Raw genomic sequence first — 14625 nt, forward strand, 5'->3', positions numbered from 1 at the left:
TTTCTGTGGTAGAGGGATGAAGGGGATACGGGGCCACGAGAGACTTCACCAGAGCCAGAGAAGCAGACAGATGTCTTACCCCTGACTTCAACTGCATCCTCATATGGATGGATGTGGCCACATAACTTGCTATGTGGCCTTGGCCTTGGGCCTTGGGCTCTGGGCTTCAGTGGCCTCTGCATTGTGAGGAGGCCCACACAGAAGCTGAGAGTCCACTATTACCTATCTTTAGTGTCCAATACCCCCATCTATTGCTAGGTGCTGTGTTCTGAGCTTTTAAACAAGTTGAAACCAGAGGTTGGAACTGCTTTGCCATCTTTCTGAGACTCTGTGCAGCTCTCTCCTTTGATGTTTCCCAGAACAATTGTTCTCCTTGGCCATCAGCACTTAGCGCTCAGGCAGCACCACAGAGCCTTCTGTCTTTCCTTCCACTCTGGGCTGCCCTTCCCCTGTCCAGCTGCCGCTGCGAGGGGTGGGTTTTGAAAGTAAAGAAGAAGGAGGAGGCAGAGGAAAAGAACTCATCCTCAGACAATGGGGTCAGTGCTGGGTCACAAGAGCCCTCAGAGCCTTCCAAGTCCTGACTCAGAGCACTCTAGAAGCCAAAGCCAGGAGACAACTGTGCTTCTCACTTGCCTCAAATTGCCCTCCACATCTCCAAGGCCTAGGCTAAGGCAGGGCTTCCTCGCCTCTCTTGGCCGGGGGGGGGGGGGGGGGGGGGGGGGGGCTGAGTCTGCCTGCTGTTCACCAGGGTACCCTCTAATCTGCCAGCACCGCAAAGGTGAGCTTTTAAATCCAAAACCTGGCTGGTCCTTCCCGATCCAACAGTTCAGTTATCCCTACCGTCTACCAGTAAAGCCCAAGGTCTGGATCCTGCCCCCAGCACCGGGTCCACCCTGTGCCCTCCTCCGCTGGCCCTGATGCTGGCCTCCAGCCCATGGCAGCTATTGAAACGTGGAGCTGTGGAGTCCACCCAGTCTCCTTTCTTTCCTATGGCTGCTCTCAGCACTAACAGGAGCCACCAAGTGCCTCCTTGTTCATCTGCATCGCCTGCAGTTCCTTTTCTTCTCTGGTGTGTGGCAAACAGATGCTTTCACGGCTCACTTTCTGCAGCCACCATCTTTGAGAGTCCCCTGCTTCTTTGCTGAACTCCAATAGCATAGTGTTCACCCCTTGACACTGGCTTTAACAAGTATTGCTTGATCACGGCAAGTCCTCCCCATGAGCCACCCCACATCTGAAACCTATTTGGTCCATCAACCCAGCAAACAACACAACCTAACCAGGAACCCTGTCCACCCTGCCCATGCTTGCTTGAGCACCAGCGCCTCCTCAGAACCCCTGCAGCAGAGCCTTTGGAGAGCACCCCAGTTCATAGGAAGCAAGAGTGCGTCCTATGTGTCTTCCCATCCTAAAGAAGGGTAGTCAGTACTTGATGAGGTTTTAAAAATGCTAGCCTCAAACAGGCAGGACTAATGTTACACACACACACACACACACACACACACACACACACACACACACACACACAGATGGGTAAGCTGAGGTCCAGAGAGGATTAAGGCTTGTCCCACATGGAAGGCTCTGGAACAAGGCTTCCATGGTCTGTAAGCACAGGTCAGGACTGTAGGCCATCAGAGCCCTTTCTTGTCCTCCATTGTTTGCCTCAGAAGTACTTGGCAATGGTGACTAAGCAGGCAAGCAGGGAGGCTGTTACCATTTCTCTTGGCTGTGTGCTCACAGCCAGGTTCTCCTACACTAGGCCCCAAACAGGTGTCCAGTCCAGTCCAGCCCTCCCCAGCTAGTGCGCAAGGCCTTGGAGAGCAGAGGTCCCCACACAGCTGGAGAGCCTGGGAGGCCATTCCCCCCTCCTCTGTAAATGGGTAATTGCTGTGTGGTCAGACCAGAGGAATTAGAGGAGCCCTCTAGGAATTTTGCAAATGAATGTGGAGTCTTGCTGTTTGAAGTGGAGGCCGCTGTGTCGGCAGGGCAGGTCTGTGGCTGAAGCAGGACTCCTAGCAAGCTTGGAGTCCACAGAAGCTTAAGAACAAGAACGGGAATGATGGTGATGGTGGCCACCCAACCCATTATCTCCCACAGAAACTGTGGGTTCTCCCTGTCGCTCCCTCGCTCATGCCTTATCCTGATCCTTGGCAGCTCTGCGTGGATGACTGGAAGGGCCCCAACCCCTCTAGTCCTCTTCTGACATATCGCCAGCATCTGCGCTTCCACACCTTCTGTCCTGAATGCATTTACTTCCCTCTCCACCCCATTGATCCTTCGGAAATGCACTGATGCCTTCACCTTCCTAGACTGAGTCAGGAAGCCCTCAAGTACTCTGGTTTCCATTTCTCACTAGCTTGTCCCTGGTGCTAGAGCCAACTGGTTCTCTCCAGCTTCATCCCCTTGAACTTGCTCCGGGCTCTGTAACTGGAAGAGACTTGTCTAGATGCTTCTCTGGGACTTTATAATGAATCCTATTCTTTTTTCTGCCTGTGTAGAACATAATGGGTTTAGAGGCTTAGAGGCCGTGGCCTCTGGGGACAGATACAAAAGTGGACAACAGGAGGAGCAGCAGGGAGAATTCAGGGGGTTCAGGGAGAAGAGCCACAGAACTCAGGGAATCCAGCTCAGAGAATGTGGGGTGCTGCCTCCTTCTCTGAGCCTCTGTCTAGAAAGTGAGATCAGTAACACCATCCACCTGTCAAAAAGTACAAAAGAGCCTAGTGAACAGCATAACAAGAAACCTTGGACTGTTGAGTCAGGAAGGGGTAGCTATCGTAGGCAAAGATACCAGGTCCTGGAATAAAGCCTCCAGAGCTGAGAGCTACGCCACTCCTCACCTCCTGCTGCTGGTCTCTCTGGCTAGGCTCAGCGGCAACACCAGATTCTGGGTATCAAGTCTTAACCTATCTGGGCTGAAAACAAAGGAGGTGTCCTCCTTCTACAGGACAGACCACCCAGAGTCCTTCCTGGAGCCCCTTGCCACCAGCCTCCCTGCCCGGCAAGTGCCACTCTGCTCATGTGAGTACTTCTGCTTGAAGGACAGGTGGGGAGCCCCGGAATTCTAGCGTGATCGTGGGAGGAACAGCCTGGCCCCCAGAGAACAGAAATGAAGGAAGTATGGTCAGCCCAGCCCCTGCTGCAGGTCAGGGAGGGTCTGCTGCTGGCACAGGGTCCACCCTGTAGTGTCCACAGAACAGGAACATTTGTGGGTGAAGCTGAGTCTGTGGTTCTCTGTGTGGAGGCTGAGTGGGAAGGAAGACAGATAAAGCTGCTTTGCTTTAAGCTCGCCTCCTCCTTCATGGCTGCCTCCTCCACTCCACACCCAATACTTGTCAACAAGAGGCCTCCCACTACCACCCTGTTCCCAATAGCCGTCCTGTTCCCCTGCCTGGACTGAAAAGACAGTGCCTGACCCCAAGACCATATCTTGATTTCAGTGGTGAAGAATGGCAGCTGGCTGGCAGGAGCGGGAGGAGCTAGGGATCCAGGCCTTGCTGGGAGTAACTAGTCTGTGGCTATGGTACACTCAGGTCTCCAAAGGGTTAGGGGCAGAGCTTACCTCACCCCTACGCCTCTCTCCACCCACACCTTTGAATACTCCCATCCTTGAAGGAGCTCCAATCACTGTCTCTTCTTCACTGTGGGTTTCCTGCTCCTCAACACCCCCAGCCCTTCTTCTGCCTTAGGGCCTTTGCTCAAATATTTTTTCAGATCTCCATGGGGCTCCTCCTTCAGCATCTTCATGACTTTTCCCAAATATTTCCCCCATATCTAATCCAAAATGTCAACACCAAACACACATACACGCACATACAATACCCACACACACATACACCACACAGGCACACACACACACACACACACACACACACACACACACACACACACAGTCCCTTCCTTTGCCTTGTTTTCTCCCTAGCAGCTGTCACTCTCTCGCCTGCCGCTTCTCTCAGTACCAGCGTCCTCCTAATGTCGTGAAAGCTCCTCTAGGTCAGGCCCTTTGCTTGCCGTGTTACTGGTGTGCCCCTGGCCTCGAGCAGCAAGCTGCTGTGTAAGTGCTCCAAAAATCTTCAGTCAATGAACACGTCAATTGGCCCAGGTCACAGGTGGGTAGACCAAGGCCTGGAGAAGAAAAATGATCCACTCTGGGCTTCTAGTGACAAGTCAGATGGGGGCTAGATCTCTGGTCCCTGCCACTAGCCCAGAGCCAGGCCCCAGCTCCAGGAAACCTTGTTTTTATTTAGATACCTGCTGTTCGTTCTGTAACCTGATGTGTGTGGGCAGCATCTGTGCTGGAAGCCTGGGAGACTTTGAAGCCAGTCCTGGAGTAGGAAGCCAGGAAATAGTCATTAGTACTTTGGTGCTGTCCATGGGGCATGGAAAACAAACCAACAAGTTGCAGTAAAAGACTGGAGGGCTGGAGCCTCTGCATAAATGTCCCCCATGCCAGCGATGGCTTCTGTGAGGTAGGCTTCCCTCCACCCCTGCACTGGGTGCTTACAGATTAGTCTGACCTCAGGTCCAGGATAGCAGTGCCTCTCTGTCTGGGTCCCGGTGAGGAGCTGCTAAGGATGCTCATGGGATAAGTGATGCCCTCTGCTTGCCATACACTGGCCTGTTCATTTTGTATATGACTGGCACTGTCTTCTCTCTGGGGAATAACCAAAGCCAAGATGGACAGTGTGCCCCTCAGAGGTGTTATGGGCTCACCTGAAGTTCCATCAGGCTGTCACAGAGTAAAGATAGTAGAAGGCTAGATACCAGTGGTTGGGATTAACCCCCAAAGGGTGACCTTATATGTCAACCTTGACAATACCTGATAATGAAGACTCCATCTATCTATCTATCTATCTATCTATCTATCTATCTATATCTATGTATCTATATATATATACATATCTATATCTATCTATCTATCTTTTCCCAATTGAGCACTCAGAACACAGGCCCCACAGACTGGCTCCAACATCTGTTAATGTGTGTCCTTCTACTAATGGATGAATGGAGGTGGCTTGGGAGGTAGAGCTCAGGAGAGCAGAGGGAACCCAGGACCTGTCTGTTGGGAATGGATGTGAATCCCAGGCCTAGTTTTCCAATCAGAAACCATGAGCAGTGACTTCATCATCCCCAAAGTCTCGGTTTCCTGATTTGTCACACGGGAATGACAGTCCTCATCTGGAAGGATTACAATATGAGATGGTTTCCCAGTGTCTCTGCCATACTCCACATCATCTGGCCTGTTTGTCAACTCTAGTAGCACCCCTGTCTCTCTCCTTGCTTGTTCAGCTCTATGTATCCTAGCCTCTGCTTTCCATCATGTGCACACAGGGCTTTGGCACCTACTTGTCACTCTTCCCTCCACATCCCTGCCCCCCTTTTCCTGAATCTTTTCTGAAGCACCTATCATTTTTGTTATCCAAGAAATGGATTGGTAGAAGGTATGTACACATACCCACACCCGTAGCTGATGTCCAGCTTAACAATGGTAATATGTTGAGAGAAATGGATCATTAGCTGCTTCTGTCATTGTGCACATATCACAGTATTTATCTGTAAGACCTAGAAGCCCAACCTCCTGCACACCTAGACTACATGAACATAGCTACAGATCTGTACAGCATGCTGCTTACTGCACAGAAAACTGTAGACATTTGTAACCTAATGCAAATATCCATGCATCTAAATGCAGAAAAGGTATAATTTAAAAAATACGAGGCCATAGATAACTGGCTTCACTGTAATTTTATGAGGGCATGTTCATAGTGTTGTTCACCATTGACCGAAACCCCATTATATAGTACACTTGTATGATACATAACTGTGTGTGTGCATGCATGAGTGCATATGCATGGGAGGGGTGCAAAGACAGAGTGAGGAGATCGTGACAGATATTGATTTTAAGGAATTGTCTCAACATTATAAAGTATGGCAGATCTCCAGGGTGTGCAGCAGACTGGAAGTCCAGGGGAGAGTTGATACAGCAGTTCCAAGTTCAAAGCTCTGCAGGCAGAGTGCAAAAAGTCACTTTTCTCTTAAAACTCTCAGCTGATTGAGCCCCACCCACTCAATAGATAATGATTTATTTTCTCCCAAGTTTGATAAACGAAATATTAATCTTGCCTAAAAATACTTTTCTAGAATGTCTAGAAAAAGATAGCCTATTCAATAGCTGGTACTGGTAAAATTGGAATTCTACCCACAGAAAAATGAAGTTAGATTTATATTTTTCATCTCATAAAAAATCAATTTAAAAAAGTCTTACCTTAAAACTTGAAGCACTGAAACTTTTCTGAAGAAAATACGGAGATACCCTTCCAGGTATTAAGGTAGGCAAGAACGTTTTAAGTAGAACACCAATGCCCCAAGTATCAACAGATGGGATTATATGGAAATAAAATGTTTCTCTACAATGAAGGAAACAGTGGCCAAGTTAACTGACAGCCCACAGAGTGGGAGGAAATCTACTGCCTCCACTTCAGACAGGAGACCAATGTCCAGAAGTTACAAAGAATTGCAGAGATTAAGTTCAGAGGGAATCTAACTGCCAGTCACCAGACTGGCAAGAGAACTGAAGAGACACTTTTTTGATGGGTGCTGTTTTATTTGCAAGGATTTTTTTAAAAAATTAATAAAAGTTTATTTTAGAAAAGAAACATCTAGAGAAATATTTTCTTAAGTATCTGGGACCTCAACTCAGTCCATATGACACATAATCAACCATGTGTCTACTCCTTGTCAACTTGGTACCCATGTTCATTTCCATAAGCCATGCCTTGGCTTCAAATAAAGACAGAGGCAAAATGATAACTCTGCTTAACATGAGCAGTTGTCTTGGACACAACCAGAAATGCAGTAGGCCTTCCCCAGAAGAGGATGCTAGGCACTCAACCACTTATTCTTCCCCTTGACATCCTGTAACTAATGTGTGATGTCAAGTTAACAGCACTTAAATACAATGATAGAGACTGTCGATACATCAATGTTACATGATTAGAGGACAAGAAAGCAAATATATTTGAGATAAATACACCCAGACATGTCTCCACACTTACCCACACACACAAAATAAACATAGTCAGAGCTGAGGACATTGGCTTAGCATCCACATAAACTGGGAATGCTGGCGCATGCCTGTACTCTCAGCATTTTGGAAGTGAAGGAAGGAGGATCAGAAGTTCAAGGTCATCCGCAGCTATATAGTAAGTTCAAGGCTAGCCTTGACCACACATGATAGTTTCTGGTACTTCCCACCTACTCCTCTATCATCCATTCTGTACTGCGTTTGCCTCAGCCAGAACGTCAGCTTCCAAGGTTCAGAACTTGGCTGGGACCTAAAGCTCCATCCTTGGGCTTAATTCAAGAATCTGCCTGAGCACAAGTGCTGTCATTTCCCAATGACTCTAATCACAGGGCATGGGAACAGGGAGTCACGCTAAAGACACTGTGTTCTACACATTCTTTTCACCGCCACTGAGGGGAAAGTGTTCCGAGCCCAGCCTCCAGCAGCAACTGGCTGTTCCACCCTCTTTGCCTGAGGCTGCAGAGGTATATAGACTCGTAGTAGCAGGGAGACCGCTTCACTGCCAGCTCAGCAGGATCAGCCCTGGATCCCCACTGTGCTGTTTTACTGATGGTAGTGTCCCTTCTGTGTACACTTATGTGAGCAGGAGGCTTTTATCAGTGCTGACCTTGTCTGGTGCACTGGCACCTAGAAGGTACTCAATGAACACTGTCAACCTGCTTAGGATTTAGCTGTCATTCTGGGCTCCCATCTTGGTAGAAGTCCTCACTGGTCATTCCAGACCTGAGAGCCAGGCCTGTCCCAAGAGCCCTGGGTTCAAATCTTCCCTTTAGGTGACATGGGCAACCAAGTGAGCATAAGCTTCAAGTCAAGCTTTCTAGTCTGTCTAGGATTATTTACTGGACTGTTCTGGGACAACAAGCCTGTTTCCAGCCTCCTGGTGCCTGCCACTCTCTGCCTTAGGCTTCTGTTTAAAGACCTATTTAGATTCTAAGCCTATACTCAACAGATGCCTCCAGCCACCTTGTGCCCCAGGAGCCCTAGTAAGGGGGGTGGTGGGCAGTAGAGGATGCACAGGGTTTATTGGTGACCAGAGCTCCCCATGGCCAGGACTCCACACAGGCATCCAGGGGAGCGAGGTCTCCACTCTTCAGCTAATGTTTGTTATTCCATGTCGTAGCCTTATCATAAACATTATCCTAGTGTGGGCCACTGAGGCTCCTTGCAAGGGAGGTTTGTTGTTCTAAGGTGGCCTGGAGTAGAATACCCAGAGGCCTGGGGGATTCTGGGAGCTGGAGAGGGAAGCAGAAGTCAGGGAGGTACTTCATTCTAAAGCGTGTGCCTCTGTCACCCTGGCGTGAAGGTCAGTGGCATGTCTGCCTCCTCCATGAGTTCCATGTGCCTAGAAACCAAGTCATATTTCTGCATCAAATTCAAGCCCCTGCTGAGAAGCTGTGGAAAGCCTTTGTTTGATGAAGGAAGGAAGGGAAGAGGGGGAGGGGCAAGTGGGCAGGGCTATAGCTCCCCCTGCTTGTTGGAAGTACCAAAAATGCTCACAAAAGAGGACATAGAGCCTAAAGGCCTACTTGTAGTAAGCCAGTACTCTGGAATTCTACTTCAACTCTACTTTTTTTGAACAGTGCAGCCTATCACTCCCTCTGTTTCTGTTGTGCCCTATCTGTGTGTTCCGGCTGTCTCTCCCCTCAGCAGGGCAGAGGGAGGCCCCTGTGAGCGGTCGACTGGCTAAGGAAGTGTGCCAAATGTCCATCTCACATCTCACTAGCCTTCTCACCTTGGGAAGGTATTTTATGTCTCTTTGCTGTGGGTTTTTCATCTTAATTTTACCTAGGAGCTGCTGTAAAGATTAAATCATGAGTCCACTTAGGAAGTTTATGATGCATAGTAAGTGCTCAATAAAACCAGGGGTCCTAGTATGAATGGGGTGATGACTCCTTTATGAGTTACAAAGAGTAGGTATGGAGCAGGAAGTGGTGGTGGTAGTGGGGCACATGATTCAGGGTCAGCACCTCCTTTTGCAATGTTTCCTGAGTGTCTGATGTTTGTGACATTGGGGTTCAGCAGCAAACAAAAAGACAGTACTGAATCAATTCCAGGACATGCACACGCCTCCAAAGTGGTCTGTGCACAGGGAGTCTGTGGGAGGTACCAGATCCCACCAAGATACAGTTAATGTCACAAACCAGCTGAGACATGCAGTGAGTTCAAACTCTCAAATGGCCTTGTGGGCCTTAGCTTCCTGTCTGCAACACTCCAAGAGCAAACACCCCTGGCTGCTTTACAGTAATCCAGAGAAACAGTGGGTGTGGCTGTGCCAGTAGACTTCAGAAGGTCCTGCATCATCAGCCTTGTGACCTAAGGCTAGGAGTCAGGACCCTTGGGTGGAGCTCCTTCTGCCCAGCTCCCTGTATGGACTCATGCACACCCCATCCTACCTGCCTGGGATGCTATCCCCTCTCTTCTTTTACATTATGAATGCACAAAATGAAATCGGGGTCCTTAACTGGGCTCCAGGGTCCCTGTGGAAATACCTGGAACAAGAGGGCATCCTGCTCAGCCTCCCTCATATCAACCAGGACCTTAACTATTTTTATCTGTTCCATGTTCAAGACTCCAAGTAAGATTCCTTTAGAAGACAACAGCAGCAACAATAACAACGACAAAGGAATTCTACAGCTATAAGTACATTGAAACTTCTGCACCAGAAGAATTCTAGGGACCATCTCTCTCCCAACATCAAGCTGGGAAAATTGGGTGCTATTTCCTCCTAAGTTTTATGTAACGAACACGTACTCAGCACTCATTTCATGCCAGGACTGTGCTTAACACCCTGCAGCTGGGAATATACTTAATCCCCTGGAATACCTCCTGACTTCATGAAGGCCACATCATTGCAGACCTGACTTCATGAGTCAAGCAGGGTCCAGGAGAGACATTTACCCTCCAGCCAGGTCTTCTGGTGCCCAGGCAGATGACCTCACACCAGGTCAGGTGGTGCCTTGGCCAGGCTGATCTAAGAAGCAACAGAGCAGGTGTGTGCAGCAGCTGGGTGTGGCCACAGGAAGTCCCTCTGTCTTGGACCCTCAGAGGAGGAGAGTGAAGCTGCTCGACACGGACACTTACATCGGAGGCATGCACCCTGTAGGAGGAAGTGCTTGTTGCCTTAGCAATGTCCAGAGCAGAAAACGTCACTGCCTCCTGTAATTCATCCCCAGCCACCACGCTGCCATCGACACTCTGCACCAGATGACTGCAGATCTGATTTCAGTGGTGGCAGCCAAAGCACAGAGGCCTGGAGAAGGCCCAGGCATGGGGCGAAGGGTCTGACCTCACCTCCAACCCTCTCATTAAAGGGATCAGTGGGGGCTGCTACAGTTTGTGCAATCCAATTCTCCTGCCATTAACAAACACGGAGGGAACACAAGCATGGCCTTATTGCCTGTTGACCTGGCCCTGTACACCTATTTCAAACGCTTTTTATTCAGATTATATGTCTTGGTAGGAATGTCCGCCAGCCTTCTAGATATTTTTCTTAAGTGCTTATAAAACACCTTTAACTATAAAGGAAACAGCAGGTCCCCAGGTCCTAAAGAGAAACAGATCACACTGCCCTCTCTTCCCCATGCACAGTGCTGAGAGCTGCAGATTCATGAGCCAGGAAGACAGACTTCCTGACTTCAGGAAACTCAGCCTATTTCTGTAAGGCTGGCAGCTAAACACAATGAAAGCTAGTATGCACACACTGGTGGAAGGAAGCATGGTCTACCAGTCATCTGTCACTGAGACTATGCTGTGTAACAACAGCATGCAGTGCTCAGGTAGCCAGGACTAGTTGCTGGGAGGCTCCACTAATCTTGTCACATGTCTAGAAGTTGGCTGTCTGTCCACTAGTCTGAGTGTCACTGGCTGTGTAAGTTTTACTCTGTGTGTCTCTCACCCTCCATCAGAGTGGAGTCAAAGGCAAAGACTATATGAAGAGAGAACAGCCACAGCACCCAGGTGCATTTTAGGTCTTCCTGTGTAATGTTTACTGCCGTTTCCCATTGGCTGAAACAGGTCTAGCGTCGGAATGGGCAGGGTCAACAAAGTCCCTTGGTTAGCCAAAAGAGTCTGGGATACCAGACCTTGTGATACAGACTCCAGCTCAAGCTATGTGGGCAAAGGGTCATCCATGCACTGGGCCTCAGTTTCCCAGTCTAAACTTGAGGTTGCTGGCCAGGTGTGGGAGTCTGTGCCTATAATGTTAACACTTGGGAGGTAAGACAGGAGGACTGTGAGTTCAAGGCAGCTGAGGCTACATAATGAGAACCTGTCTCGAGTAAACAAAATAAAACGGGAAGGCTGAAGTGGGTAGTCTCCCAGGGCCTGTGTCTAAGACCCCTGTGCTCATGGGAGCCATGAACTTCAAATGCCATAAGCTGCTTAGAAAGTGCCTGGGAATCATTCTGATTCTGGGGAGGTGAGGGGGGCTTCTGTACAGTAGTCCAAGTGACCCTGATGCCTGGAAACTGCATCCCTGGAGACAGTAGCCCAGAGAACAGTAGAAGGGTGCACCTACCAAACACATGGGAAGGTGGGCTCCAAGGATCCAGCTCCCGAGGCCTCTGGGCCTGGACACAGAACTGAGCTTTGTTTTATATTGTTGTTCATTGCCTTGACTGCATTTGGGGATGCTCTTGATTATAGAATGGGTTTGCTTAGAATACTGGTAAGCAAAACAGAACAAAGGAGCCAAGACTCACCCCAAACTCCAAACTCAGATGGTTTGCTGTGTCATGCACCTTCTGTTTCATGCCTGTAGCCCCAAAGTCCAGAGGGGGGGCCCCTCCCAGAGGTCAACCAGTCCTTGAGCACATCTCTGATACCCTTCTCTTTCCTTGGCCAGGTGCTATTTGCCCTGAACCAGACTCTGCTGCAGCATGAAAGTGTGCGGGCTGGGAGCCTGCAGGCGCCCTACACCACAGAGGACCTCATCAAACACTACAACTGTGGGGACCTCAATGCAGTCATCTTCAACCATGACACGTCCCAGGTGAGGCCCTCCTCTCTTCCTGCCCTGATGCCCACTGCATCACCAGCTACAAAGACCTGGAGCTAGACCCACATGATCCCATCTGGATTTATCAGATGCCTACTATACAGTGGGCATAGACCAGCTTTCTCTCCAGCTATGATAAGCTGTAGAAGCTGCTGTCTGCTCCTCTATAGAGGGGGAAACTAAGGTTCACAGAAGACAACAGACTTATTTGCTCAAGGCTGTGCAGCTTACAGCTGTTAAAACATCAAGAACAGCAACTTGAACCAGAAGGCCCGCCCACAGAAGGGATAACCTAGTTACTATGAGCTTGGCCGGAGTCGGTCTCAGGACCTTCAGCTTTGATACAAATCCTAGAGCAAAGACTACAGACAGGTTAGCAAGACCCTGAGTAAGGCCCCAAAGGGTTGAGTCTGGCTTGACTTGCCCAGACTTTACCATGCCGCCTCATTGATCACCAACAAATTCCGAGACACTCCACCCAGCACTCAATGATCCTCTAAGACCTGCCCTCTGCTGGCCTTGTCACAGCCCATGCTCCCCACCCCAGGCCTGTGGAATTTATAGCTTATCCCTTAGTACTTCTGAGCTCTTCCAGGCTCTTCCTCCCCTGGCTTCCGACAGCTTGATCATGGTTCAATGTTGCCTACTTTGAGAAACTTCCCCAGTCACCTGGATCGAATCAGGTATCTCCCCAGGCACCACACAGTTTTCCCCAGGGTTTCCTCTGCCATGGTATTTAGATGTTTATCCATTCAGAAAGCTTGGATTAGGCAAAGGAGGCCATATCCCTGTTCTGGACCCTGCAGTCCCTATTTTCTCAGGGTAAGAGATAGTCTCTGCAGTAGTCTGTGTGTTCTGCCCCTGCTCTGGACCTCATCTCCTAGATACACTCCAGCTGCCATCTACCATGTCATCTTAAGAACCCATCCACATGCTTCGGCCTTTTCACTGGCTAGTCCCTCAGCATAGATGCTTCTCCCAGGTGTTACCATAATGTACTCCCTCTCCATCTTCAGACATCACCAGCCCCATAAGACTAGCCCCATCCAACCTGTCTGAACTGTAGCCTGAACCCCTGCCCACCCTCCCGCCAAAAATAAACCAACTATCATTACTTTATTATGCCCCACTTTCCTCCCATGGTCTGAAAGGCCCTCTAACACACCATACACTCAATCCTTTCATTAGTGACTACTGATTATCTAGTCCTTCCCGCTGGAACTCAAGCTCCATGAGGGCAGGATTTGGGTCTGTCATTAATTCATTTATCCCCTTTTATGATAGAAGTCCCAGCCTGAAGTAGGACTCTGTAAATATTTGCCAAATAAATGAAGTAGTTTGTAAATGTGGTAGCACAGAGCACAAAAGGATATGGTGGGAAGCCCGAGAGGACAACTCTCACGAGAGATACCCTCTCACAAGGAGCCTGGGAGACCTGGGAAATCACTGCCTCGTATCGGAACCCTTGCTCTGGGGACAGAAGAGGCACAGCGACAGCCCATGGCAGGAATCTCTCATTTAGATGTGGCTGCCGCTGGAGCTGGGGTCATAAGGAAAGATGCCTGTAAAGTAAAAGGCCACAGAAGAACCTACATTAGCCACAGACAGAGGAGGAATGTTCCAGCATTGAGCACAGTGTGCAAGTGAACCAAAGACCCAGAGGAGGAGGAGTGGGGAGAAGTCTGGTTGGAGGCCAGCCAGGCTGGGGCCACAATGTTCTGTCTGTGCTTGCCACCCAACCCCCAGACACAGGCTCCCTGAGGGCAGGGATGAGCTGCTCATCCCTTGGTCCCCACTGCTCTGGAGAGATCCCTTGGCGCCTGGTGCAGAGTGCTTGCCAGGGAGTGACTGTCACGCATAACACTGTAGGTACATCATGTACTTAGGGAAGCTTAGAGAATGGAAGAAGGAGCCCAGCCCTTACTGTGGGAGGCTCCAGGTCTGAGGGCTCTAGTCTTAGGGTGGAGGAAGGAGGAGAGGAACCTGATACCATGAACTGACGGGACTCTCACCAGAGCCTCACTCTAAATCTACTAACGGCCAGGTTTGGTTGTTGGGGGTGGGAGCAGGGGAGTAGATTCCACAACAGAGAGGTCTTACTTGTAAGTTGGACAACTGGCTGTGAAGTGGCTGGCCTGAGGAAGAAGGGGTGGACAGGACAAAGCCTGTGGCTGACTCTAAGCTGGGCGAGAGAGGCATGGGGTGAGTTTGGGGGATGGTCAGTTCAGATTTTCTTTGAACCTCTGCCAAGAAGCACTGCTGATCTCTAATGGCAGCAGCCATGTCCCCCAGCAGAGCAAGTGGTCCCGTCCACCCAGATTTGAGTCATAGTCCAGGCTGCCCGTGAGGTACACAGGAAACCTGCCCCAAGGTGCAGAAAAGCCAAGGTCACAAAGCTGAACCCTGCCCTTGCACATATTGCTATGTGGGGCCACATCTACAGTCCGAAGCCTCTTGGCCTCAAGGTCTGGGGAATCTAGAGATTTAGGGCTCGTCACCCTGATGCAGTCAGGAAGGCTTCGGGGTAATTATGAAGTAGTTCCTG

At 49.6% G+C, this 14625-nt stretch overlaps 1 protein-coding gene across 1 annotated transcript in view; it reads left to right on the forward strand.

Moving 5' to 3' along the window:
- Positions 1-14625, forward strand: part of Trabd2b (TraB domain containing 2B) — a 202299-nt gene that overhangs the window by 160562 nt on the left and 27112 nt on the right. Inside the window, exon 3 of the mRNA XM_036177310.1 lies at positions 11928-12074. Within this exon, the coding sequence (XP_036033203.1) occupies positions 11928-12074 (147 nt within the window). The remainder of the gene's footprint in view (positions 1-11927; positions 12075-14625) is intronic.

Source organism: Onychomys torridus, chromosome 2 (genome assembly GCF_903995425.1).
Source record: "Onychomys torridus chromosome 2, mOncTor1.1, whole genome shotgun sequence".
In the NCBI taxonomy this organism is placed as follows: Eukaryota; Metazoa; Chordata; class Mammalia; order Rodentia; family Cricetidae; genus Onychomys; species Onychomys torridus.